Source organism: Cavia porcellus, unplaced genomic scaffold (assembly GCF_034190915.1).
Source record: "Cavia porcellus strain 051 isolate PalLab524CR breed Dunkin Hartley unplaced genomic scaffold, mCavPor4.1 scaffold_8, whole genome shotgun sequence".
Classification (NCBI taxonomy): domain Eukaryota; kingdom Metazoa; phylum Chordata; class Mammalia; order Rodentia; family Caviidae; genus Cavia; species Cavia porcellus.
In genome coordinates, this window is record NW_026947491.1 from 50,492,979 (window position 1) to 50,518,165 (window position 25,187).

Below are 25,187 nucleotides of genomic sequence, written 5' to 3' on the forward strand. Positions count from 1 at the left end.
ACCGGAGAAGGCCGGCTGTGCATCCGGCGTGGGCGGCACAGAGCGACCTCGCCCCGCCCTCTGGGTCCCAAGCTCGGCCTCCACAGTCTGGCCTCGGTCACCTTGGTCCCTAACTCGGCACCCCGACCCAAATGCCCGCCCCCGCTCCGCGCGCCACCCCTCCCCCCCACGCCTCATTCTGTCGCCAGCTCTCCCGCGGCGTCTCTGCGACCAAAAGGCCCCGGAGCCCGCCCCCGGCCCAGCCGAAGGCCCAGCCCCGGCCCCCAAGCCGGCCCCCGCCCCCGGCTCTGCCCACGCCCTCCTCCCGCCAGCCCGGCAGCCAGCACAGCGCGGGGCCTCGCTCCCCGTGCGTCCTGCGGGGGCGGAGGCGCGGAGAGGCGGCAAGCGCAGCCGGGGAGGGGGGGGCAGAGGCACTGACAGAGGCGCGGAGGCTCAGAGAGAGAAGACGTGGAGGGAGGGACGGAGCCTGGACAGCGGTGGACACGGCGTCGCGGGCCGGGCGGAGCGCAGCGCGCAGCAGACGCCGAGTGCCGGGCACCCAGAAGGGCAGCCCAGGTGCTCTCTGGCCGTCCATGCACAGAGCGCCCTCCCCCACAGCCGAACAGTCGCTGGGCGGAGGGGACAGCACCCGCCGGACCCCGCAGCCCAGACTCAAGTTAGTGAGCAAAGGGAGGCGGCGGGGTGTGGAGATGGGTGGAGCTGGACTTGGGAATGGGGTCTGGAGGGTGGAGGTCGAGGAGAGGACGGGGGTGGGGGGTGGAGACTGATGGAAAAAGGGGTGAGTCTCCGAATTAGGGGACCCTGGGAGCAGATAAAGATCTGATAAAGCCGTATACAAAAGCCTACTGCCTCATTCTCTTATTTGAGTTTTATTTTGTGGGCATGACCTAGCATGTGAACCCCCCCGCAAAGAATGTGGGAGCCCCCAAGCACCAGGGAAAGCCCCGGAGCTCGAGCTGGCAGTAGTGTGGCGGGGACGGGGGAGCTCAGCTGGTTCAGTGTGTCGTTGGCCCGCAGCGCACAGTCCCCAGGTCCCGGAGAAGCTGGCGCCTATGAGTACGGAAGCATCAGCCCGAGTTGAGGCAGGGGATGCTGCAGGCGTCCCATCTGACCCTTGTGGTTCACAGCGTTTGAGGGAGAATTTCAGTGCTCTTCTCTCAAAAGGCCTTAGGTTGCTCCCAACTCCCCTCGAAGATGTGGGTGGAAAATAAGGAAGAAGAGAGTAGGTGGGAGCCCCTAGGCGGTTTTCACCCACCGACAGCAACCTCTGTGGGAGTGTGTGGGTGGATTGGCCCCAGAGCAGAACAATTGAGGTACCTCTCATCCCCCAAGGTGAAAGGACTGGTTTCCCGAGCAAGTAGGGAAGGCCACACCAGGGGAGGGGCCAAGTGAGGGTCGTTGGGTCCTGGGGAGAGTGAACAAGGGTGCGCTAAGAAAACCATCAGTGGCAAAGCAAAAAGGAACAGGGGTCCACCTGGCTGAGTTCACCAAGTTAAGGGGCCACACCCCTCCCGTTCAGCCCCTTGGTGGAGTGAAGCTGGCTCTCCCCAGTGCCCCCTGTGGATAGAAGGGGGTCCTAGGTTGGACCTTAGTTTGGGACTTAAAGTTAAGTGATATTGAAACTGCTGGGGCATTTAGGGTTGTAAGAACTGTGTTTTGGGGGTTAAGAAGGCAGCCATCTGAGGGGTGTGCGGGGGGACCCTGTCTTCTTGCCTCAGACAAGAAAAGTCAGCACTAAAAATGAGGATAGAAATCTTTTATTTCTTCTAGCCAGTCTTGAGATAGCCCTGCTGTGTTTGTGCCTCCAAGCAGTGTCTGAGTCTCTTGGTCTCTGCTCAGCTCTGGGCACTGGGCAGAAAGAGCATTGAAAAGAGGGAGGAGATGAGAAGGAGGCTAGAAAGAGAGGACAATTGTTAGTGTGGGCTGGTACCCAGCAGGGGCACTTGCACTGACTGCCTGTTTCTTGTGCCCCTCCTCCTCAGGCCCAGTGCCCGAGCCATGGCATTGCCTCGGACGCTGGGGGAGCTGCAGCTGTATCGGGTCCTGCAGCGTGCCAACCTCCTTTCCTACTACGAGACCTTCATCCAGCAAGGAGGTGATGACGTGCAACAGCTTTGTGAGGCTGGTGAGGAGGAGTTCCTGGAGATCATGGCACTTGTGGGCATGGCCACAAAGCCCCTCCATGTCCGACGCCTACAAAAAGCATTGAGAGAGTGGGCTACCAATCCAGGGCTCTTTAGCCAACCAGTGCCTGCTGTCCCTGTTTCCAGCATTCCACTCTTCAAGATCTCTGAAACTGCGGGTACCCGGAAGGGAAGCATGAGCAATGGCCATGGCAGCCCAGGGGAAAAGGCGGGCAGTGCCCGTAGTTTCAGCCCCAAAAGTCCCCTTGAACTTGGAGAGAAGCTATCACCACTACCTGGGGGACCTGGGGCAGGAGACCCCCGGATCTGGCCAGGCCGGAGCACCCCAGAGTCGGACATTGGGGCGGGAGGAGAAGAGGAAGCTGGTTCACCTCCCTTTTCCCCACCTGCAGGGGGAGGAGTCCCTGAAGGGACTGGGGCAGGGGGAATGGCAGCCAGTGGAACTGGGGGTGGTCCAGACCGCCTGGAGCCAGAGATGGTACGCATGGTGGTGGAAAGTGTGGAGAGGATCTTCCGAAGCTTCCCAAGGGGTGATGCTGGGGAGGTCACATCTCTGTTGAAGCTGAATAAGAAGCTGGCACGGAGTGTGGGGCACATCTTTGAGATGGATGATAATGATAGTCAGAAGGAAGAGGAGATCCGAAAGTACAGCATCATCTATGGCCGCTTCGACTCCAAAAGGCGGGAGGGCAAACAGCTCAGCCTGCATGAGGTGAGGACCCAGATCCTCTTGGAACTACTATCGACTCTCAGACTTTACCTCTAAGGATTCCTATGTTTCCCTGTGTCTTACTGTTCCTTGACAATGTCTTACTGTTCCTTGACAAGAACACTAAGCCTAATCCCCAAACCTATGTAAAACCTAGCTGCTAGGGGCTGGGGATTTAGCTCAGTGGCATAAACACCTGCGTTGCAAGCAGGCAGTTGTGAGTTCGATCCCTGGTACCGATAAAAACGAAAAAGACCAAAAAAAAAAAAAAAAAAAAGATTTGCCAAAAAGACCTAGCTGCTAAAGTGCCTCCCTCTTCAACTGAGGGAGAAGCAGAGATTTAGGCAAGAAGAGCCCAGCTGATCAGCTCTGTGTCAGTAAAGATTCCACAGGCGTAGAAGAGGCTCCGGGTATTACTAGGAAGTTGTGGGTGCTAACCTCTATCTTCCTCCCCCAGGAAGCTCCTGTGTATTGTCCAAACAAAGCAGGCCTCCAATGAACTGCCTCCTTTGATGGTAAAGATGTGAGACGATCTGGATAAGGCAATGGAAGAGTAAGGATTCTATTTATCCTCTCTCCACAGCTGACCATCAATGAAGCTGCTGCTCAGTTCTGCATGAGGGACAACACACTCTTACTTCGGAGGGTGGAGCTCTTTTCTCTGTCTCGTCAAGTGGCTCGAGAAAGCACCTACTTGTCTTCCCTGAAGGGTTCCAGGTTAGACCCCCTTCCCCAGATCCTACCTTGGAATCTTGCCAGGCAGTTGGATCATGTCCTAACTTAGGCTCAGGCAGCTCTAGGCTTGCTTCCCACCCACCTATGTGTTTTGCCTTTGGCCAAGTGGGAGGAGGTCTGGTCCCTCCTCCTATTCATCTCAGGTCCTCCCAACCCCCCAGAAAGTGATGAGGTCAAAGACTCCTTCCTCTTTGCAAAGTTTTTAAGTCATGCATCTGCTTGTCCACATTCTGTTCCTTGACCATCATGTGACCGACCCTCTCCAGTTTGTCATTTTTCTCCATTTTTGCAGGCTCCACTCGGAAGAATTAGGAGGCCCCCCACTTAAGAAGCTGAAACAAGAGGTATAATATTTTCTAGGGGTGGGTTAGCCTGCCCCAACACTCTCTCTTGCCAGGTCCTCATTTCCTCATTCTGGGCATCCACAGGTTGGAGAACAGAGTCACTCTGAAATCCAGCAGCCTCCTCCAGGCCCTGAGTTGTATGCACCTTCATACCGCCCCAGCCTGGAGGAGGACAGTGCCAGTCTGTCTGGGGAGAGTCTAGATGGACACTTGCAGGGTGAGTATGCATTAGAGCACTTCCCTCTTCATCGTGGGGAGGTGGGGGTGGATGAGTGGGTGGGTGGGAGGAGCAAACCAGGAATCACTGCCTGGAATAGGGCTGGGAGGCCTGGCTGGATGGGAGCAGAAATACCTGTGGGTCTGGCTGTGCGGTTGAGGGTGGGTTATGTTGGCTGCAGCCCCTTACCTGACCAGTGCCCATGCCCACAGCTGTGGGGTCGTGCCCAAGGCTGACGCCGCCCCCTGCTGACCTGCCCCTGGCATTGCCAGCTCATGGGCTATGGAGCCGCCACATCCTGCAGCAGACACTGATGGACGAGGGGCTGCGGCTCGCCCGCCTCGTCTCCCATGACCGCGTGGGCCGCCTCAGCCCCTGTGTGCCTGCGAAGCCACCTCTCGCAGGTGAGGCAGCCAGTAGTGCTGTCCCCAAGCACTCCAGCCACCCAGGCCCCAAACAGCAGTCCTGGTGTCCTGGGACCATGGTGGGAGGAGGATAGAATTGCCAGAGAGGACAGTAGGAGGAGCTCCAGCTAACCATTCCCTGGGTGGAGAGGACCTTGCTGGGCCAGTCTGCCTGGCCAGGAGACCTTACTGGAGATCTGTGAAGTGGAAGCTGGGAGTAGCAGGGGAACAGAGAAGGGGGATGAAGGTGAGTGGGAAGCAAGGTCACCATCCAGTGAAGGAAGTTTGGCTAGAACTGCACTAATGCACGAGGATCAAACAGGCAGGCTAGTTGTGTAGGATCGGGGTTGCCCCGAGGAGCCCAAAGAGGGATGCTTTGTGTGTAGAGGGTGGGTGGGGGAGTGGGCTAGCAGAGGGCCGGGCAGCGGCTGGGCTGAGAGTGATGCAGCAGACAAAGCCACCAACCCTGGCTTGGTATTTTTAAATTGTGTGTGGGTGGGAAGTGGGGGCTGGGACTGGAAGGGGGGCTCTTCTTGAGGGAGAAGTTCAGAGGCTGGCTTCCTGTGTTCCCCTTGATTTGGCTATCAAAAAAGGGGGGCAATGGCAGGCTGGGTGAGGCCTGGGAGGGGGCCAGAGATGAGTGGGGGTGGAAGAGCCCAGGAAGGAGGGAGGGGGAGAGGTCAGAGCCAAACCGCCCCCGCAGCTCCTGACAGAACCAGAAATTCCAGCAGAGCAGAGGCGGCAGAGACAGAGACATACAGAGACAGAGAGCTACACAAGGCCAGAAGAGGGGAGGGCCTGCACCCACTTGAGTATGGGACTCCCCACACACACACACTTGCAGGGGCAAGAGATGGCAGTTCAGTAAAGTGAGCTCATCTTCACAGCTTTCTCTGCCCCTTCCTCTGTTCACAACCACTTGTGTCTACAACCTCCACTTACCATCTCCAAACTATGCCTTTTTCCTACAGAGTTCGAGGAAGGGCTGCTGGACCGGTGCCCGGCCCCGGGACCCCATCCTGCACTGGTGGAGGGTCGCAGAAGCAGTGTGAAGGTGGAGGCTGAGGCCAGTAGGCAGTGAGGGTGGACTAGTGTTCTCAAACCCAGGAACCAGACGTCTGGCTCACACAGACGCATCACTCTGCACACTTGGAATCTAGTCACCGCCCTGATCCTTCTGCTGCCCTTCTCCTGCGTCCCCACCTGCTCCATGGGCACAGGACTATGGGGCTTCAAGCAATAATGAGCAGGGGCCTGGCAAGAGGACACAGGAAGGGTGCGTGGTGCCCCCTCACCCCCGCCCAGAACAGGGGGCAAGGACTCTGCCTCTGGGTAGCTGGGGCTCCCCTCCCTCACACAACCCACTCCCATTCTCTCTAGGTGGCCACCAGTGATGTGAGCAGTCACTCAGTTTGGACATGGGGGCAGGGGGACTTCCATGGGAAGGTCCAGCAGCTGCAAATGGCAACATTTCTCCCCAGAACTGAGGGTCTGGGAACACTGGACCTTTCCCTCCCTGTCGGCGTTTTTGTGCTTCTACCTTGTTTCTTTAATTTAATGAGTGCTGCAGTTTGCCCACATATCCCCCTTTCTGCCCCAAGTCCTCAGCAGTTCTTTCCTCCTGCCCTCTGAGGGAGGTGGATAGCGGGTCTCTTGTCAACCCCTGAGAGGCCTGGGTTGGACTCAGGGTCTCTCCAGATGGGACTGGACCACAGCACCTGTCCAAGCACTTAGAGCATCTTTCTTTTCAGATCGTGTACAGTAGATTATTTATTTTGTTATTTTGGAATAAAATTTATTTTATGGCTTAGGATCCATGACCCCCTAGTAAGAGGGAAAATGGTTGGCATAGGGTGGGGGAAGTGGAGGGAAGCTGGCAGTGGATGGGGAACTAAAAGAGAAGCAGTGGGCAGAGCCCCCAACACCTAGAGGGCCACATAGTGAAGCCTGGATGTCACTTTCACCTACTGATTGAGCAACACTGGGGGTAGGGAATCACCAAAACCATAGTCACATGTAGATGTCACTGCTACATAGATTGACCTATGTATGATCACGTTCAAAACAACATCTGGGTTAGCATATGCCAGAGGCTACTATACTTGCTGTGTACCATGCAGTGTGTCATTTCCAAATTTGTGCTATCACACAAGTGAAAGCAAATAGGCACATGTTCTATATAGTCATAACAAATGTCACCTCTACACGTCAGTAGGTTTGAGTATACACATTTTCACACAGCTACACAAAAGAAGCTCAGCCCTTGTACTTCTCCACATTGTCAGCTGTGTACTGATCCTCCATCTGACAAGATTCTGAGCTTTGGGGGAATTTAACATTTTGTTAATCTGGGCAAAATCCCTAGCAGTAACCACATCCAGACTCCTCACATGTCTCCCCTATACTGCTTCCTTGTGCCTCCAGAGCTGGCACCCAGGTCCCCACTCTTGTCCCTGGTTTCTAGTGCAAATGTGTGTACATATCTGCATGTATGTCCCAGGCTTTGGCTCTGGGTGAGTGGCGAAGCCTTCCATGCGCTGAGCTCTTGTCCAGCTACCCTTCTCAGCCTCCTCCGTGGGCAGCAGTGTGTGTGCTGCAGGAGCAGGAATGGTAGGGCGTGCCTCAACTCAGAGCTCAGACTTCCAGTGGTATAAGAGAGGGGACAGTGGTGTGTGGTAGGAAGGAAGAAAGGTGCAGAATGTCTCTCCCCACCAGATGTTCCCCTAGCAAAGTATTTTCCTCCTGGAACAGCTAGAGATGGCAGGCACCTCTGTGAGCAGATATCTGGAGCAGATCCATGGAGACAGGGGAGCTATCACTGGGCTCGCCCTCCAGCTGGTATCACCAACTGGGATTGGCTCTTAGGTCCAGGTGGGACATAGAGATCCCAGATTGCCCATAGTGGGAGGGTTGCAGGAGTTGCTGGGCTCCCAAGGGCCCTCCCCCAGCCTCCCCTTGGCCTTCTAGGAGAAGCTTAGTAAGGTCTTGTTCAGTGGGAGGCAGCAGGACAGGGAACATGTCTTCATCGACCCTAGAAGGAGAAAAGAGCAGCAATAAAGTAGCCATAGCACCCATTCCCTCAGCTGTCAGCTGGCCTCCACCTTGAGGCCACCACTCACCAAGTGCCCTGGGGGTATCTTGCCACTGGCTGGTTTAGGCAGCTGTCTTCATCCATGCTCATGTCTACAGCATGCTCCTGAGACTGGCATGGCAACAGGCCTCTGGCAGTGAACAGAAAAGGAAATGAGGGAGGGGGGTGAGGCCAGGAAAGAATGGAAAGCAGGGATTCAGAGGGGCTTTTTCTTTCACTCACTGAGGGTGAGGCTGGTCAAAAGGCAGGTTTATCTGGCTTAGCCGAGGGGGCATCTGCAGGTGAGGCCTGGAAGCAGGAATGCGGAAACAATCAGAGGAATAAAGCCTGGACAAAGTCAGGGTGTTACAGTCAAGCCCCTGAGTGAAGAAGCAGGCTGCCGTGCCCTATCCTGACAGCTGCTCTTGGAGTCCACAGCCCTAGATGGTTCATTTCTGTGCTCAGAGCAGTTTTCTCACCTGTGAAATGGTGTGGATGGATTAGCCAAATTCTGTTTCTTTGGACTCTGAACATTGGTATCTGTAATACCTCCAGTCCTCCTCTCTACCTCAGTTTCTGGAAAGGCAGATGCTGCGCCTCAACTAAGTTTATAAGCAGCAAGCATTACTTGGGGAAGAAAGATGTCTAGGCCAAAATAGGTGAACACATAAAAGTCAACAACTGATGGTGCCCATGGTTGGCCTGTGCAAGTCCCTGGATTTAATTCCTGGCACAGCAGTAACAAAGGAAATAAGGGCTTGGAATATAGCTCAGCGGCACAGCACCTGTCTGGCAAGCATGAGGTCATGAGTTCAATTCCCAGTAGCAAAAAAAAGTGAATAAATGGCAAAGCAGCTAACAGTGGACTTCAAGGCTAGGACAGAAAATGTATGGCTCTTGCTACAAGCAAGGCATAGTGCTCAGCTCTAGACATACTGTGAATTTTTGTGGTGGTTGTTGTAGTACTGGAATTGAACCTAAGGCTTTACATCGAGCTATATGTCTACATTCCCTCCCACTTTTTGAGATAGGGTCTTGCTAGCTAAGCTGCCCAGGCTGGGCTCAAACTTGTGATTCTTCTGCCTTGGCCTCCCAGAATGATGGGCATACAGGGCCAACATTATTATGAACTCATTTACTCTTCAAAATAATCCCATGAAGTAGATATTACTACCCATTAGTATGCCCTATTTTACAGATGAGGCATCAGAGGTTAAGTAATATGTCTCAGGTCAGCAAGTAGCAGAGCTGGAATTTAAACCCATACAGCCTGGCTCTTATCCCCCACCACAAAGTAGAAGAAAAGGTATTAGCATGTGCTGTCTCTTCCCACAGAGAGTCCTCTCCTGGCAGATGTAAATGCCCACACCTGGCGGTGGAATGCTGTCCCAGTCCCCCAAAGATGCTGACTTACTCTGGGAAGGCTGGTAGCACGGTGACTGACTCTTCCTGGGTGAGGCCTTGATAAGGTTGAATGGAATGAGAATGTGGGGGGTACACTTGGGGCCTAGGGAAAGAAAGCAAATAGCATGATGCCAGCTGTAGTCCTGGGCACCAAACCTTGGGAATGGGAATCTCTTTCACAGAAAGGAAAATTCCCTGCTTCAGCCATCTCCACCAGCTCTCCCAGTTGCCCATCCCGAAGGCCTGTCTGCACAGACCACTCCAGTTCCTGTCTTTCCTCACATCCTATCTTGGCCAAGCTGCATGTTCACGGAAGGATCAGGGGTCATTCCAAGATCATAAGAGGGCACCATGGCAGGCATCTGGGGCTCTGGGGTGGGAAGGGGCTGGTCCCTGGAGAAGAGAAGGGGGTACATGTGACAAAGGAATGAGCCTGCCACTCCTTCCTCTACATAAATACCAGTCCCCAGATCCCACCTGCTGTCCACACACCACACTCACCTTTCTACAGTCATCTTGATGGTAGCTGGGACATAACCCCTGCCATCCTTACCCATCTGTTCCGCTGTTGTGGAAAAGAAAGAAGGGATATCCATGCAGTGCTCTAGGTTAGGAAGAAAGGGAGCTAAAAAAGTTGAAGGGACGGATGATAGGCATGTGGAAGAAGAGCTACAAATATGGGAAGGGAAACGAGGGAGAATACAGTAGGTAGGCAGGGAGAAGGGTGAGACAGGAAAGAATCGGAGCTGTTAGCTCTAGCTCACGCTTGTAGTGACTCCGGAAAGCCTCATCCTTGGGTTTCTTCGGGTAGAGGTTTTTGAGCTGAGCAAGATCTCGAATTCGGTCCCCCAGTGAACGAATGGACAAGTCTTTGGCAGAGAATGGCTGAATGTTCTCTATCTGTGGTGAACCTATGAAAGGAATAAGACCCTGGGGTCTTCTCTGTCTAGACCTCTACTTACCAGCCTATGACAGTACTCATTCTTAGTCCACCAAGGCAAGAGAGAGCTTAAGAGTGGGACTGTTGGGGGATGGGGATTTAGCTCAGTGGCATAAGCGCCTGCCTTGCAAGCAGGCAGTCGTGAGTTCGATCCCTGGTACCGATAAAAACAAAATGAAACAAAAAAAAGAGTGGGACTGTTGAGAGAGGGAGACCCACTAGTCTTCACTGCCATGAGCTTACAGTGAGAGATGGAATTTAGAAAATGGAGGTAGAGGGCTGCGGATTTAGCTCAGTGGCATAAGCGCCTGCCTGGCAAGCATGAGGTCATGAGTTCAATCCCCAGTACCAAAAACAAAACAACAACACAGAAAATGGAGGTAGGTAAGTTGGACCTAAGGAAGGACTTCCTGAAGATCAAGTTGGCATCAAGGAAGGCCAGAATATTTCCTTCCCAGAAGAAACCTGAGGCACAAAGGTAAAGGACTGGCCGGAGTGACCTCACCATCCTGGCTCCGGATGACATGAGCAATGGTGATGCCTCCAATCTCTGAGTCACTGAAGCGGAGCAGGAAGGTTCCATCGGGCTCATTGAGAAGGAGGCTAGTGACGTACTGTTTGCTGATGAAGCCAATGATCAGCCTGGCCAGGATGAAAAGGACTAGGTGTAGGCACTGGATGTGGAGAAAGAGCCAGAAGTGCAGCTTCTCAGTCCATCTAGGGCAGAGAGGGACTCACCGGTCTGACCAGTAGCTCCGGAGACAGCGTTTGGTGAGGTCTAGGACACCATCGAACCACTGCCAAAAGGTGAAGCCCCGGCCCAGGAGGATCTCCTAAGGGGTGACAGGGAGAACTGGGGTGAGCAGGTGTAGGCAGAGCTTGAACCTGGTTAGGGCAACCACTGGACTGTGACCCCTCCCAATCAGAGCTACAGGGCTGAGGGACCAAATGACCTGAGGCACATCAATGACAACAGCCAACACATACCATGTGTCAGGTACTCTTCCCAACCTTTCCAAATGATATTTGATCTTTTACTTAGCCTAGGCAGGCTTTGAACTCACAGCAATCCTCCTGTCTTAGCCTCCTGAGTGCTGGGATTATAGGAGTACACCATCATGCCAAGTTATTTGATCTTTACAAGGCTATGGAGGAAGATACTACCATAATCCTATTTTACGGAAGTTTATTAAGGTCAAATGACTTGCCCAAGTCCAAGAGCTGATGAGAGGAAAAGCTGGGATTTTAAAGGCAGGCAGGGTGGCACTGAAGACCCACATAACCACTACACATGCTAATCTATAATGCCTGGCGGAGATGGAGACAGAGGAAATTGACTTGCCAGCTGCAATTGTCTTGCTTCTTTTGCTAACACATCCTCTGATCACATGGGCTTCTCATTCTTCTTCTTTTTCTTTTTTAAGAGAGTAGTATATGGTTGTGTTTACCCAAATAGGTGTCAACCAAGACACCAGAACTCCTCATGTTCTTGTAACATGGGGTGACCCTCAGAGCAGAGGGAATTTCCTGCCTGAGCCACAGTGAAGACCTTCCTGATGGGCATGATGGGACTCTGTGAAGATCTTAGTGGTCTGTCCCTGTGCAGAGGCTGGAGAGGCTTGAATGCCCTGAGGATGAGGAGTTTGAGGGAGGGAGGTCTAAAGAGCAGGGGAGTAACCTTGTTAAACTGTGACCAGGACACAGAACGGTGCTGGAAGGCTTCCATGCTAAGGCTGTTGTCATTGAAGATCTTCTGGGCCAGGAAGAGAAAGTGCTCTGGGAGCAGTCCCCGGTTGGTCCCCACCTCAGCCATGAACTTGAGGTTCAGAGTTTCACACATCTTCTCCCAGGGCACACGCTCAGCCACCACAAAAGGCACACGATCCTGGGAGAAGGAGAGAGCACCTCAGGCCTCAGTTTCCTCAGTGGACCTCATTCTTTCTGTCTTCCTAATCTGCCCCTCCCAGCACTGTTTCTTGAGTGACTCTCAAACTCGGTGCTTTCACTGTCATAGCCTCTCATGCTACAGCATGACAGTTGTAAGACTGGGATGAAAAGAGATCAGAAGCATGAAACCAGGCTCAAGAGAATGAGTTAAAATCACACACATTTGAATATGACCACCATCCACCAGCTAGCACATCCCCATGTTAGAACCAACCCTGTGCTCCAGCCCTTGTTCTGGATCTTTTCTTACCATCTCAGAGAAGGCATTGTCCCACAGGATAGTGGCTTTGGCATTGTTGTCTTGGTTGCCATGGACAATGACCACCAAAGGAAGAGACAGGGCCTGAAGAAGCAAGGAGTTTTCCCATTAGAGGAGCAAGAGCTGTCCTTAGGAGGCTGGCTGTAGGAGATTCACACAACAGAGTTTAAAAAGCTTGTGATATGTGATTAAAAGCTTCCTGAAGCTCAATGAGGACCTTAACGTAGAAGGGTGGTTATGTGTGAATGTTCTGGAGCCATACTTCTGGGCTCAAATACCAGTCCCAACTCTTAGCAGCTGTGTTACCTAGACAAAATTCTAAATCTCTCTGGGTCCCCATGTCTTTATCTGTAAAATGAGGCTAGTGATATAGTACAATAAACTCCCAATTGACAAACAAGCTCTTTTCCAGGAGAACATTCATAAGCTGGATTGGAAGGTAAGCCCAACAAAGTAAGTTTACACATCTTTGACACAAATATACAATGTAATGCATGTGAAAACTCAGAGTGAGGTATCTGTGAAAGTCCGAAACTTGAAGGTTTGTAAGTTGGGGACTTGTAGTCCCTACTCTTTAATGTCACTATGAAAATCAACTGTGTGTATGTAAAGAGTTCCTGATGTTTTGTTGTCTTTTTCCTTTTTATCGGTACCGGGGATCGAACTCACGACTGCCTGCTTACAAGGCAGGCGCTTATGCTGCTGAGCTAAATCCCCAGCCCCCAGCTAAATCCCCAACCCCCAACTGTGTATGTAAACAGTTCCTGATGTATAAAAGGTTCTTGATAAGTTGCTATACATCTTTCCCCAAATGAGTGCCCCACAATCTTGCTCCTCCTATTCACCTTGGCTGCATTGTACACGATCCCATACTCATGAGGTAAAGGGCAATTAGGAGGGGCCCAGTTGTGGCATGGACAGCGGGATGGGGCTTTGGGGCTGACTGAGGTAGAGCTGGGGCCAACACTCACCTGGAGCTGGATGGGGATTTTGTTGGGGCCAAGCATGAAGCTGGTGGAGAAGAGAACCGCACACTTCTCCTCGGTGACAGATTCGGTGCCCTTCCGCTCACATCGTTTGATTTTCTTCAGGAGCTGTGAGGGGATGAGGCAGAGCATAAGCGAGGACATAAGTGGTGAGACAGTTTTCCCAGGGCTCCAAGAACACGCCCCCAAGAACTCTAGCCTCCTTTCTCCCTGTCCTTGCATCCAAGAGTTCCTCACCAAGTTCTTGAAAAGAGCAGAGCAGCAGTTCCCAGGAATGCTGTTCTCCAGTGGCACGGTGTTATTGATGATCTCCCCAGTGCTCTCTCTGTTGGAGGTCAGAGTGTGAGAGAATTGTGAGGGCTACCCATGGTCGCTGGCCCCAAATCTCTATGACCCTGCTTAGGTTTTTTTTGGTTTTGGTGTTGGCAATTGAATTCAGGTTCTCACATATGCTAATCATGTTCTCTACCATTAAAGGATTCCCCTGTGCCCTAGCTCCCTGCTTTGGATTCTCCTCCTCCTCCTCTTTTTTTTGAGACAATATCTTGCTATATAGTTCAAGCCTGGCCTTGAATGCACTATGTAGCCCAGGCTGGCCTGGAACTTCTGGCAATCCTCCTGCCTCAACCTCCCAAGTGTTGGGATTATTGGGGTGCAACACCACATCTGGCTCATCTACTTAGAATCTTAAAAAGAGGATTCCTATATCCTGATGCCTCTGCCCTACTGCAGAATGAATGGGTCCCTTCCTTTCCTCATCTTTGACCATCCAGCGTCCCCACACTCATGGGTTCCTTCCTCATTCTCCTGGTCTTTAGGATGTCACACACTCCTTGGCACCTCTTGGCTCCATCACCCAGCAATTCTTCTTTAGCCCCCAGCCCAGCCCCAGCTTACGTTCCAGCTCCAGGTGCCTGGGGCATACTCAGCTCCCTTGCCTGCTTCTCAGTCACCATGTCAGCCCTGACCAGTGGAGGCTTGGCTGGAGCACCCAGAAACCGCAGGCCCAGCAGGAACCGAACTCCTGCCTGGAACTTAGTCTGAGTCTTCAGAACCTGCGGGGGCTGCTTCTCCACCAGGAAAGAGCTGGGAGACGTGAAGAGGATACAGTGGGAGTTAGGCACCATCCTGTTGCCTTTCTCACAGCTCTGATCCCCTTCTTCCCAGTCCAGGCCAGGCTGGGGACTCACGGGCATACCTGGTGACGAGGGTCTGCAGGACTTCATCCAGCCGGCTAATCATTGATGCCCGTGTCTTGTGTTCAAGCTCCCCACCAGCTGCCCCTAACTCCTGCTGTAGCTGGGAATAAATGTCCACCAGGCTCTCACACCTGGGGCCAGGACAGTGGTCAGGGGGCACAAGATACAGGCTAGATGTCTGCTCCGGCCCAAAGCCCCCTTTTCTAAGTCCAGGCAGAAAACAGGCTATTGTGTTTAACAATGGGTTGGGCAATGATGTAGCTGCAAGACTCCTGAGCTGAAGAGGGTTCAGGGACCTGCTTTATATAAGAGGTTCATTCTCAGTTCTAAACTTTCTGTGGAAACTGGGATGCCTCTTCCCCAGGGCCTTGACACCTAAAACAGTTGCCAGCATAAATAATGCAGGAGGGAAAACTGAAAAATGCCCTACCCGCCAGACTAAATAGAAAAAGGTCCCCCTTCCTTCAAGGCATGGGACTTGAAGACAGAAGCACGGGCTGCATGAGCCCCAACTTGTGACTTCTGGACTAAGCACACTTGTACGGATATAGCTGAACAATTGGCACATCCCTGCTGCAACTGAGTTCTCTGGATCTTGGCCCACTCCAAGGCCCTCCAACCTGGCTTCTTCTCCCTCACACCTGTGCTTCCTCCAGCAGGGACAGCCGATGCCCACCCTCAGCGTGCCCCTCTTTTCCCATCAGCTAACCTCTCCTGTAGCGTGGCCAGGCTCTCCTCAAAGGGTGCACCATTCCCTGCCAGCTGCTGCTGCCGTTTCCAAATCTGGATCCTCTTCAGCAGCAGGGTCTGAGCCATTTCCAGCTCCCTAATGGTGTCCTGCAGCAGCGTGGCCAGAGCCTAAAGGCAAGGAAGGGACTAAGCCAGGGTCACAAACTGACTCCTCACCCAGCTCCAGGGGTAGGTAGGACTCTTCCTGCTTCTCTGTCATTCCCTTTCCTGCCTGTGTCTCTCTGAGGTCTAACTTCCATTCTTCCAGCTGCACTTTGAGCTCTGTCTCTCTCTCTTGAAGTTCATTACTTACCTCATTTGGCCCAGTCCCATTGGCAGGAGAATCTATCAAGCTGTGCAGAGACACTAAGGGTGGAGGCAGGAATCAGGTATGCAGAGAGAACAGAAGTTCAGTCAAGGCTGAGGTTTAAAGGAAACCCTTGCCTCCCACACTCTGCCTTGAACTGTTTTAGGACTCCAGGCCAGGTCTGCACCTTGTCCAGCTTCACTTCCTTGATGCAATGTTTCTCGGAGAAGGCGGATCTCCCCAGTTCGGTGCTGCAGCCTCTGCAGGTCTATTTTAAACTTGAGTTCTTCTTGCTTCCAGTGGAAGGACACTGGCAGGTGGTGAAACTACACAAGAGGGACAGTTGTCAAGAGGTGAAATACTCTACCCCTCTTTCTAGGCTGGCCTTCACTCTCTACAGGAAAGGGGACAGGCTCTCTTTTCCCCTTGGCTGCTCTTTCTGATCTTTGGGATTTCTCTAGGGATGAGACCTTTCTCCTAGAATAACCAGCTCCTTACCCCTTGCTCTGTTATTCCCCAGGCCTTGTTATTCTGTCTTTTATTTGAAGCTTCTCTGAACACATTTTGGGTTCACTCTGACTCCAGGGATTTCTGTTGGTCATCCTAGCCTGTAACACTGAGCCTTTTCTGAGTTTCATATTCTTTCTAGTTTCTTATGGATCAATCTAAAGTCCCAAGAAGTTGCTTTACAGTGGGAAGTGGGGTATCACAATACCTGTTCCATAACAGCTTTTTTCTCTCCTTGAAGTATTTGTCTAAAAGTGGCAACAAGTTTCAGGGGATCCCTCTGATATATGCTCTGTGGAAGTGACAGTAGTGGGCAGTTAGCCTGTCTCTCACCCATGTCCTCTTCCCCCTCCAATCCCCAAGCTCTTATCTACACAAACACTGAAAGGCAACACAACTGTAGATTCCAGAAGTCTTAGGCATTTGTAGGCTTTTAAAATATAATTTGCGTGCTAGCAAGCAGCTAATCACAGAAACACTACTTTGCTTTCAACATCCTCCACCATCCAACTGATTTTCTTCCAACATCCAATGCTCAACCCAGCTCTGCCTCATCCCTTCCCCTTCTCTTCCTCCCTCCCCCCACCTCCAGGGTGCTGATGTGTTGTAAGATGGTGCTTCCTTCTCCCTGCTCTCCTGTAGAAGCTTGAAGACGCTGGACAGTGGCTGAAAGTAGGGCGCTTGCCATGTTGCAACAGAAGGCATCTGAGCTGACCAGGAACTCCCTGTGAGAAGATCAGAATGGGATGACCTCAAGCCAGAGCTTCTTCAGTTCTCTTGATCCTCTAGCCCACTTCTGTCTCCTTATTCTCCATCTAGGTCCACTACAGTTGTCACCCATGTCCCTTGCTCCTCAATCTTTCAGCTCTTGTGTGAAGCGCCTCTGCTCCAGTGCTGACCTCCTTCCTCTCTGGCTCAGACTCCTGAGGGGTAGAGTGTCTATGAGCCCACATGCATAGTCTAGTCTGTCTCTACTAAGTCTAGACCACCACATGTGGAGGAAAGGGCCCCAAGTTCCAAATTCCACAAGGTGGGGTATACAATGGGAGGGAAAGTGGAGAAGAGAAGACACAGGTAGCCAAACTCACCATGGCTGGTTCTCCAGCCAGTCACCTAAGAGATGCCTTAGGTGCTGAGGAAAGTCAACGTAGAGCCGCTGTAGTTTTTCTGGGGACACCTTGGAGACCAGACTCCACAGAGACATGATCTGGGGTCTGGAGAGTGCCTGGAAAAAGAGAAATAAGGCCATTTTAAGAGGCAGTAGGGCTGATCATGGTGGTGGATGCCTATAATTCCAGCACTTGGGAGGTTGAGGCAGGAGCGTTTCCATGAGTTTAAGGCCATCCTGAACTACACAACAAGACACAGTCTCAAAAAAAAAAAGAGGCATCCAGCATCTGAGATGAATACACACTTCTTTTTTTTTCTTACACACTTCTCAGATAAAGAATACAAATGACAAATAAATATATGAAAAAAATGTTCAATATCAGTGGTCATTCAAGAGATGCAAATATAAACAACACTGAGATTTCATCTCACTCTGGAAAGAATGGCTATCATCAAGAGAATAACCAATATGGGCTGGGGATATAGCTCAGTAGCAACACTCCTGTATGGCAAGTGCAAGGTCCTGAGTTCAATTCCTGGTACCAAAAACAAAAACAAAATGAAAAGAAAAGAAAAGAGAAAATAACCAATAACAAATATTGGCAGGGCTGTGGGGAAAAAGGAACCTTTCTCCACTGTTGGTTGGAGTGCAAACTGGTGCAACTATAGTGTGAAGATTTCTTTAAAAAACCACAAAGGTCCCCCTTGACCTAGGTATTCCCCTTCTAGGTATCTTCCCAGAATTAAAAACATCATACCAAAGTGATATATGTGCAGCCATATTTATAAAAGCACAATTTGTAAGAGTTAAATCTTGGAAACAACTCAAATGTCCATCAATCAAGGAATGGATAAAAATGATGTGGTTTTTTAAAAACATGCTGTAATACTACTCAGCCATTAAAAAGATAACCTTGAGACTTTTATAGGTAAATGAATACAACTTGAGACCATACTCCTAAGTGAAATAGATCAGACTCACATGTATAAACATCATATTATCTTTTTTTCTTTTTTGGCAGTACCAGGGATTGAACTCAGGACCTTGCGCCTGCCAGGCAGGTGCTTATGCCACTGAGCTAAATCCTCAGCCCCCATCATATTGTCTTGCTTGTGTGAGAATCTCAAAGAGCAAACAAGAGCCAAAATGCACAATAGATATTATGAATAAGAAAGAAACTTTTCTAAAGAAAAGAAAAATTATGATGGGATAAAGGGTGAAGGAAGGAAGGGAAAAGGAAAAACATATATATAAACACAAAAGAGTGAAAATGATTATACAGCTGGTTTTTCTTGGTTCATTGAGGGAAAGTTTTGTGCCAGTAATTTTCTGGACAATGTTTCATGCCTATATCTTGTACTCTGAACAACTACTATGAATATAACAATATACAATGTGTTGATCGCTACTCTCCTACTAGCCTGTTTTGAAACTCTGTTGTTATTGTTATTTCTTACTTCTTTCTGTTTAAAAAAAAAGAGGCACCCAAGAAACATGGCTTAGCTTCTGGGGCAGCCCCAGACCTCCTGTAGATGGTCTTCCTATAGACCATCCCCATCCCAGCCAGGCCAACTCAAGCCACTAGCATCTTTTGGTCCATGTCTAAGATAGAGCAACAACTTCGATTGGAGGTAAATATGGGGAATGGAGGTAAGACGTGCTAAGTGTTGGCCAGAGAAGTAGGGTGACAAGGGGACACAGGGTGGTAGAGAAAGAATGGGAGAGCTTTAGACAGACTAGATTCTATGAGCAAAGAGCCTCCATTCTATGTGCCTTGATCTTCCTATTTGTAAAATATGAGAGCTGAATGAGTGGAGAATTTTCCAAACTTTTTAAAGCAGTAGAAAATTTTAGTTTTAAATCTGTGGACTCCCAGTATAATTGGGCCCCCTTATCTGGGTGAGACAGGCTCCAAGGCATTGTATGAATACTTGAAATTGCTAATAGTACCCGAAACAGCAGATACTATCAAACTCTGCGTCTACTGCGTGTTTTGTCTTATTTGTTGCTTTGGGAGGGGGGTGTTTTTTGGGGAGAATACTGGTAACCAAACCTTGAGCCTTTGCACTGGATTACACCCCCAGCTTATTTTATTTTTATTTTTGAGATAGGGTGTTGCTAAATCACTAAGTTGATCAGAGTGGACTCAAACTTACTATAACCTCCTGGTTCGGCCTCCCAGAGTGCTGGGATTCCAGGCATGTGCTACCATAACCAGTTTGCTTTTTCCTATACTTAGGTGCCTGTGATAAAATTTCATTTATCAATTAGGTACAAGACAAAATAAATAATACTAACTAGTCATAAAATACAGCAATTACTGGACTACTGTAATAAAAATAACTTATAATTTAAGAATTGTTTATTTCTGTTCAGTGTGGAGATTCCTCAAAGAACTACGATTGGAATTCCCATTTGACCAAGCTACTTCCCTTCTGGGTATTTTCCCAGAATTAAAAGCATCATACCACAGTGATATATGTGCACTCACATTTATAGCAGTATAATTTGTAATAGCTAAATCTTGAAAACAACCCAAATGCCCATCAACCAAAGAATAGATAAACAAGATGTGGTTTTTTTTATGCAACAGAATATATACTTGGCTATAAAGAAGGATAAACTCAAGACTTTTACAGGCAGGATGCAACTTGAGAGCATACTCATAAGTGAAATAAATCAGATTCATATGTGTAAATATCATATTGTCTTCCTAGTGTAAAAAACTGAAAGAGTAAAGAAGATCCAAAATGTACAATAGATACTGTGAAAGTCATAGGAGAGGAAATTGCTCAAAAAGAAAGAACAACTGGGATGGGAGAAAGGATAAAAGAAAGAAGGAAAGAGGCTGGGGATTTAGCTCAGCGGCATGAGCGCCTGCCTTGTAAGCAGGCAGTCATGAGTTCGATCGCCGGTACCAATAAAAAAGACAAAAAAAAAAAAAAAAAAAAAGAAAGAAGGGAAAAGAATAAATAAATATATATGATAGATAGTTATCTACTAATCTCTATTAGTTCATCTAAAAGAACAGTTTGTGCTTACACTGTTTGATCAATATTTCATGACTATATATATATTGTCTTTTTCGTTTTTACCAGTACCGGAGATCGAACTCACGACTGCCTGCTTGAAAGGCAGGCACTTGGGGCTGGGGATTTAGCTCAGCGGCATAAGCGCCTGCCTTGCAAGCAGGCAGTCGAGAGTTCGATCCCTGGTACCGATAAAAACAAAAAAGACCAAAAAAAAAAAAAAAAAGGAAAGGCAGGCACTTATGCCGCTGAGCTAAATCCCCAGCCCCCATGACTATATTTTGTAATCTGAGCAACTAATTTGAAGATAACAATTATGCAATATATTAACCGTTATTAATCTCCTATCATCTTGTTTTGAAATTCTGTCATCGTTTTTATTTTTTTCTTTTTAAAATTAAAAAAAGAATTGCCTATTGTCAGTATTTTCCACTTATCATTTTCAGACAGGTTTATGAAGATAACTGAAACTGTGGAAAGCAAAACCATGGGTAAGAGAGGACTAAAAAGCATAAAACCAGTTGGGTATGGTGGTGTACACCTATAGACTCAGCACTCTTGGAGGCTGAGGCAGAAGCATCATAAATTTAGAACCTTAGAGAGATGCTGTTTGGGTTTTTTTTTTTTTTTTCTGTCTTTTTTTTTTTTGTTTTTATCGGTACCAGGGATTGAACTCACGACTGCCTGCTTGCAAGGCAGGAGCTTATGCCACTGAGCTAAATCCCCAGCCCTGGAGATCCTGTTTTTTAAAAAAAGGTCTGGAGTTATAGCTCAGCAAAAGTCCCTTACTGGGTTCAATTCCCAGTACCTCTCCCCCAAAATGTATAAAACTGGAGTATATCAAAGCCAAATGTGAAAGGCCTCGAACTCCACTTTGTCTCCTTCCCCTCTCACCTGACCCCAATGCTGTCTCCTGAAAAACCTCTCAAAATTCTGTGGCTCCATTAGGTAATTTGAAAACCACCATTCCATATGATGAAGAGAATGGCAGAGTGGTAATAATTACTATTATGCAAATATTTTGTAGGAAGTATATTCCGTATATTATTGGAATCTCATAATTTTTTTCAGTACTGGGGATTAAACCTAGGCCTTGTGCATGCTAGGCAAGTGCTCTACCACTAAGCTATATCTCCAGCCCACCCCAACAACACTTTTTCAAAATATATAATTGTTTCCTTTCATAAGTGAAAAAATCCAGGCTTAGGGAAGGCTCCCTAACTTGGCCAAGATCACTTGGCAAATGAGTTGGAAAAACCAAGCTCTGAATCTGAGTAGGGATTAATCTCTAAATTGTGCTGATAGTTTCCCTCCAGCTCCACATCCCATAATCCTAAAAGGGGGAGTGTGTAAGGAGATGGAGAAAAAAGAAAAGTAGGGAGATGGAAGGAAGAGTTAAGAGAAACCAGGGAACAGTGGGACTAGTCAGCCTGGAGTCAGGAGCTGAGAGGAGGGACAAGAATACTAGGGGCTAAAGGCCAAGAGGAGGGAAGCAAAGCAGGAGGGGGAGATGGGGAAGTGGGGAGAGCCTTGCTCCCTGTTTTAGAGACAGGGCTGCAACTTTGGCTGGGTAAACCAACTGTTTCCCAGGGATGTCTCTCAGGTAGCTTTTCATAATGCCCCTCTCCCAGACACAAGGGTGAGGATGAGATAGAACCCCCTGGATCTCCCCCAGCCCAGGAACTCCAAGTCCTCCTGCTGCACTTGGAGCTTCTCACCTCTCCCAGGGCTCCCAAAGGGATGGAAGACAGAGGCCCCCTATGTAGACCTTCCCCCTCTTCAGACCCCGCTTGCTCTACTCAGATTCCCTACTTCCCGGAGCTCTTTATCCCCAGGCAGAAGCCTTCCCCTTCCGGCTGAGGGGTCCTCAAGGAGGTCTTTCTCTAGTCCTCCTTCCCTCCTCAGGATGTGGCATCTTTTGGAGCTCCACTTAGTCTGTGTTTCAAATTCAAAGGAGAACTTCATTCTCTCTTCTCCTTTTCTCCATCTCCGGGGTAATCAGAATCCAGATCCTTGATGTCCAAGGCAGGGAGGGGCCTGAGCCTCCTCACCGAGCTCCCAGGGATAGGGCTCCGTTTGCTTCCTTGCCTTTGCCTTTTCCTTGGGGAGAATGAGGAGACCCTCAAGACATAGGCAGCCACTTTGCCTATACATCACCTTTCTGGCATGGCCTAGTTTCAAATTCCCAACTCTTCTCTCTCCCCAGACATCAGGAAGCCACATTTCTCTCTCCCCTCTCTCTCCCCGTAACAAGGCTGGGTCAACTGAGCTTCCTAAAACACGGGCTCCTTTTGCTTTGAGACCCTTAAGAGGAGTGCGGAGGCCAGGGCTACAGTGCGAGGGGGCGGGACCAGCATTCTCTCCCCAAATCAGAGGGGAAAGCCCAAAGCCCAAGATCCCCATCGAGCAGCCAGGACCTACACCCCATCACCTCCACCCCTGTAGTCCCGAGTCCTCTGCCTGTGGGACCACAGACCACAAAGTGGAAAGAGCGTCTCTGCCCAGTGTGTGTGTTGGGGGCGGGGGGGGGCGACGACACAAGGCGCAGGGAGGTGGAGCCAGGTCGGCACGAGGAGGGTTAATCCCGCGCTGCCCAGCGGCTCGCCCGCCCGTCTGCCCGCTGGGAAAGCTTGGCGTCTATGGCAGCCAAGCGTGCAGCAGTTTTGAGGGGGAAATTCCCCCTTCTCTGGGGCACCATGAGGTCTACTAGGACTCGCTCGTCCCCCTCCCTTTGGCCACACCCTTGAACTGGAACTTTTAGCAGGAGGTAGAATAGGAGTTTGACGGCAGCCCACTGCTCCCAGCCATCAACCTTCTAGGAAGGGGAGCCACTCCTCCTACATTAAGAGGGACCCTCCCTCCCGTCCTCTCCCCAGCTTCCCACGCCCTGGAGGAGGGAGGTGGAGAAAGTGAACCAAGTGGAAAGGAGATAGAGGCCTGTGCCCACTCCAAATTCCTTTCTGGGTGGGAAACTGCCAATACCCTGTTTCACCAGTTATCAACATTAGCGAAACAATCTCTAGGGGACCATCCACCTCGCCCAGATGAGGGCCCAGAGGTCCCCCTAACCCATCCCCCACATTCAGCCACCCTGCCCCAGGCATCCCCTCACCTCAGCACCCCTCTGCGGTCTTCGGCCTCTCAGCAGCCACTCCTTGGTCCCATGGGTCTGTAATTCTGTCCAGTGAGTTCAGGGCTGGCCCTGCTAGCACTCCCCTCCACCACTACCACCAAAAAGTAAACACACACACACACACACACACACACACACACACACACACACACACACACTCCTCTTCTGGCCTTCCTCTCCAGTGCAAGCAGTGGCTGCCCAGCCTGCTGTTTCCGGCTTCTCTTCTACCCAGGTCCCTCCCTGGAGCTCTGACGACATAGAGAAGAGAAAGTGGGCTGGAGGAGGAAGAGGAAGAAAGTGGGGTGAACATGTGTGCCTCCTGCGCTGGGTGGGGAATCACGTCGTGGAGAGGGGTGCAGGGCTGGGGCTCCCAGCCTTAAAGCCAGCCTGGAAGGGAAGATGACCCCCACTTACTGTATGCCCCTCAACAGTAATCAACTTGTCTTTGCGTAGTATCAAGCACGGACGTGCCACCCAAACTGTCTGGCTCCCACACTCGAACTTTCTCAGGGGTTTGGGGCCACGAGGGACGGGGCTCTCTGGGGCCTCTGGAAAAGTAAATCCCTGTGGGCTCTGCGCTCCCTCCAGTGGAGGACCCTGAAAAGCAGCCGTGGAGCTCCAGGCTGTCTGAACTCCTAGGCTCGCCTTCCTTCTCGGCAGGAACGCCTTAGAGGTCGCGTGACCACAGTGACAGCAGCCGGGAGGAGGTGGAGGAGGGGAGCCCTCAGCTCAAAATTCTGGAAGCGTCCAGGAGTCCCTGAGACCGAAGACCATATTTGCTCGCGCCCCACAGGGTACCACTCCTCAGACCCCAGTGGTAGCCGGCACCAGCAGAAGTGCTGCCAGCTGATCCCCAAGGGATAAGTTCGACTACGAATCTGCTGCGCAGTCTTGGCGAAGTTCCTGTTTGTTTCTGGGATAAATATTGAGACACACCCGGAAACAAATACAAGCACAACTTCCCCCGGCTACAAGACTACACACACACACACACACACACACACACACACACACTGTTGCACTATTGCTGATTCACCATCCTAACTAGTGGAGCGATTTGCGCGCAGTTTTGGCTGTAGGAGGACTTGGAGAAGAGCCAGGGGTCCTGGGGGGTTTTGTGAGCCCCTAAACCTTAGTCCGGCACGTGGAAAGGGTGGTGTCAGAGGGGGCGGTGGGAGGAGTTTTTTAGTCTTTCCCTTGGGAGCTGGCCGACTGGCCAAAGCTTAGCCTGTGCTGCCCCCTGGTGTCTAAACTGATTTCTCCCCTTCCTATCCCGGCGAACTGGCACCTCAGGGATCCAGTCAGTAGAGTCGAAACCCAATGCAGAACACAGCAATTAAAAGCTTGGACTCTGGATGTGGGCTGGTTAGGTCCAAATCCTGCTAATACTTCTAACTGCACAGACCTAAGCAGTTTACTCTCTGTGATTCAGTTTCTTCATCTGTAAAACAGAACAAATGAGTTGATAATGTTGTGAGATTGAAATACGCTCAGAGACGTGAATGCTTAGAACAGTGCCTGACATATAGTGAACATAAGGCGCTATTCTTATGGACCAGAATAAGCCATGTGTGAGGAAACCAAATCCATCCTACACAGGAGTCTCTGGCCACAAAGTCAGAACCTAGCAGAGATGTGTGTACTTGATGGGTTTATTGTGTCTGCAAAGTAGTGAAAGGAAGGAGAGCAGAGGTGACCATGGTGGGCAGAGACTCTGTCCCAGAGCTTGTTAAGCAAGTAATGGATGGAGGGGCTCAGGGCACACATCCTTTGTTTGTGCACCCAGGTGCCTGCTCTGCCTGCAGACATCCTCAGATGATAGCTGAAACCAGGATTGTCACCTGAGGGTTTCAGGAGAGCCAAGTCCTCAAAGACAAACAGGAAGAGAAGGAGGATAGGGGCAGTCTCTGACTCTGGCTCTTTAAACAGGAAAACTATGAGTCCCAACTAGTGATAGGAAAGCATTTATTGTCTTCCTATCTGACTGCATCAGTTAGGACACTAACAGTATTA

The 25,187-nt window shown here is 50.4% G+C and overlaps 2 protein-coding genes across 4 annotated transcripts in view; one reads left to right on the forward strand and one right to left on the reverse strand.

Annotated features, from left to right (window-relative positions):
• Positions 1 to 65: 65 nt before the first annotated feature.
• Nab2 (NGFI-A binding protein 2) lies at positions 66 to 6,366 on the forward strand. Of its 2 annotated transcripts, XM_003476163.5 has the most exons (7): positions 181 to 655; positions 1,983 to 2,856; positions 3,437 to 3,570; positions 3,881 to 3,932; positions 4,017 to 4,149; positions 4,362 to 4,553; positions 5,525 to 6,366. In XM_003476163.5, exons 1-7 carry the CDS (start codon positions 573 to 575, stop codon positions 5,632 to 5,634), a joined length of 1,578 nt encoding a protein of 525 aa, XP_003476211.1. In that variant the 5' UTR covers positions 181 to 572; the 3' UTR covers positions 5,635 to 6,366. The 2 variants fall into 2 exon arrangements, with proteins under 2 accessions (XP_003476212.2, XP_003476211.1); XM_003476164.5 differs by lacking the exon at positions 4,362 to 4,553 and having other exon boundaries at positions 66 to 655.
• Positions 6,294 to 25,187, reverse strand: part of Stat6 (signal transducer and activator of transcription 6) — a 30,461-nt gene continuing 11,567 nt past the window's right edge. Inside the window, exons 1-23 of one of the 2 annotated variants that reach the window (XM_003476162.5) lie at positions 23,589 to 23,837; positions 23,154 to 23,449; positions 16,990 to 17,126; positions 16,488 to 16,626; positions 16,110 to 16,193; positions 15,582 to 15,720; positions 15,401 to 15,453; positions 15,068 to 15,216; positions 14,358 to 14,489; positions 14,057 to 14,245; positions 13,397 to 13,484; positions 13,145 to 13,267; positions 12,165 to 12,257; positions 11,646 to 11,852; positions 10,706 to 10,800; positions 10,473 to 10,609; positions 9,792 to 9,938; positions 9,529 to 9,592; positions 9,310 to 9,420; positions 9,038 to 9,130; positions 7,867 to 7,932; positions 7,673 to 7,774; positions 6,294 to 7,584 (exon numbers count right to left, since the gene is read on the reverse strand). In XM_003476162.5, the coding sequence (XP_003476210.1) occupies positions 7,395 to 7,584; positions 7,673 to 7,774; positions 7,867 to 7,932; positions 9,038 to 9,130; positions 9,310 to 9,420; positions 9,529 to 9,592; positions 9,792 to 9,938; positions 10,473 to 10,609; positions 10,706 to 10,800; positions 11,646 to 11,852; positions 12,165 to 12,257; positions 13,145 to 13,267; positions 13,397 to 13,484; positions 14,057 to 14,245; positions 14,358 to 14,489; positions 15,068 to 15,216; positions 15,401 to 15,453; positions 15,582 to 15,720; positions 16,110 to 16,193; positions 16,488 to 16,626; positions 16,990 to 17,105 (2,517 nt within the window). In that variant the 5' untranslated portion in view covers positions 17,106 to 17,126; positions 23,154 to 23,449; positions 23,589 to 23,837 and the 3' untranslated portion in view covers positions 6,294 to 7,394. Of the gene's footprint in view, positions 7,585 to 7,672; positions 7,775 to 7,866; positions 7,933 to 9,037; positions 9,131 to 9,309; positions 9,421 to 9,528; positions 9,593 to 9,791; positions 9,939 to 10,472; positions 10,610 to 10,705; positions 10,801 to 11,645; positions 11,853 to 12,164; positions 12,258 to 13,144; positions 13,268 to 13,396; positions 13,485 to 14,056; positions 14,246 to 14,357; positions 14,490 to 15,067; positions 15,217 to 15,400; positions 15,454 to 15,581; positions 15,721 to 16,109; positions 16,194 to 16,487; positions 16,627 to 16,989; positions 17,127 to 23,153; positions 23,450 to 23,588; positions 23,838 to 25,187 lie in introns of those variants that run through there. The other variant, XM_013159255.3, reaches the window with a different exon arrangement.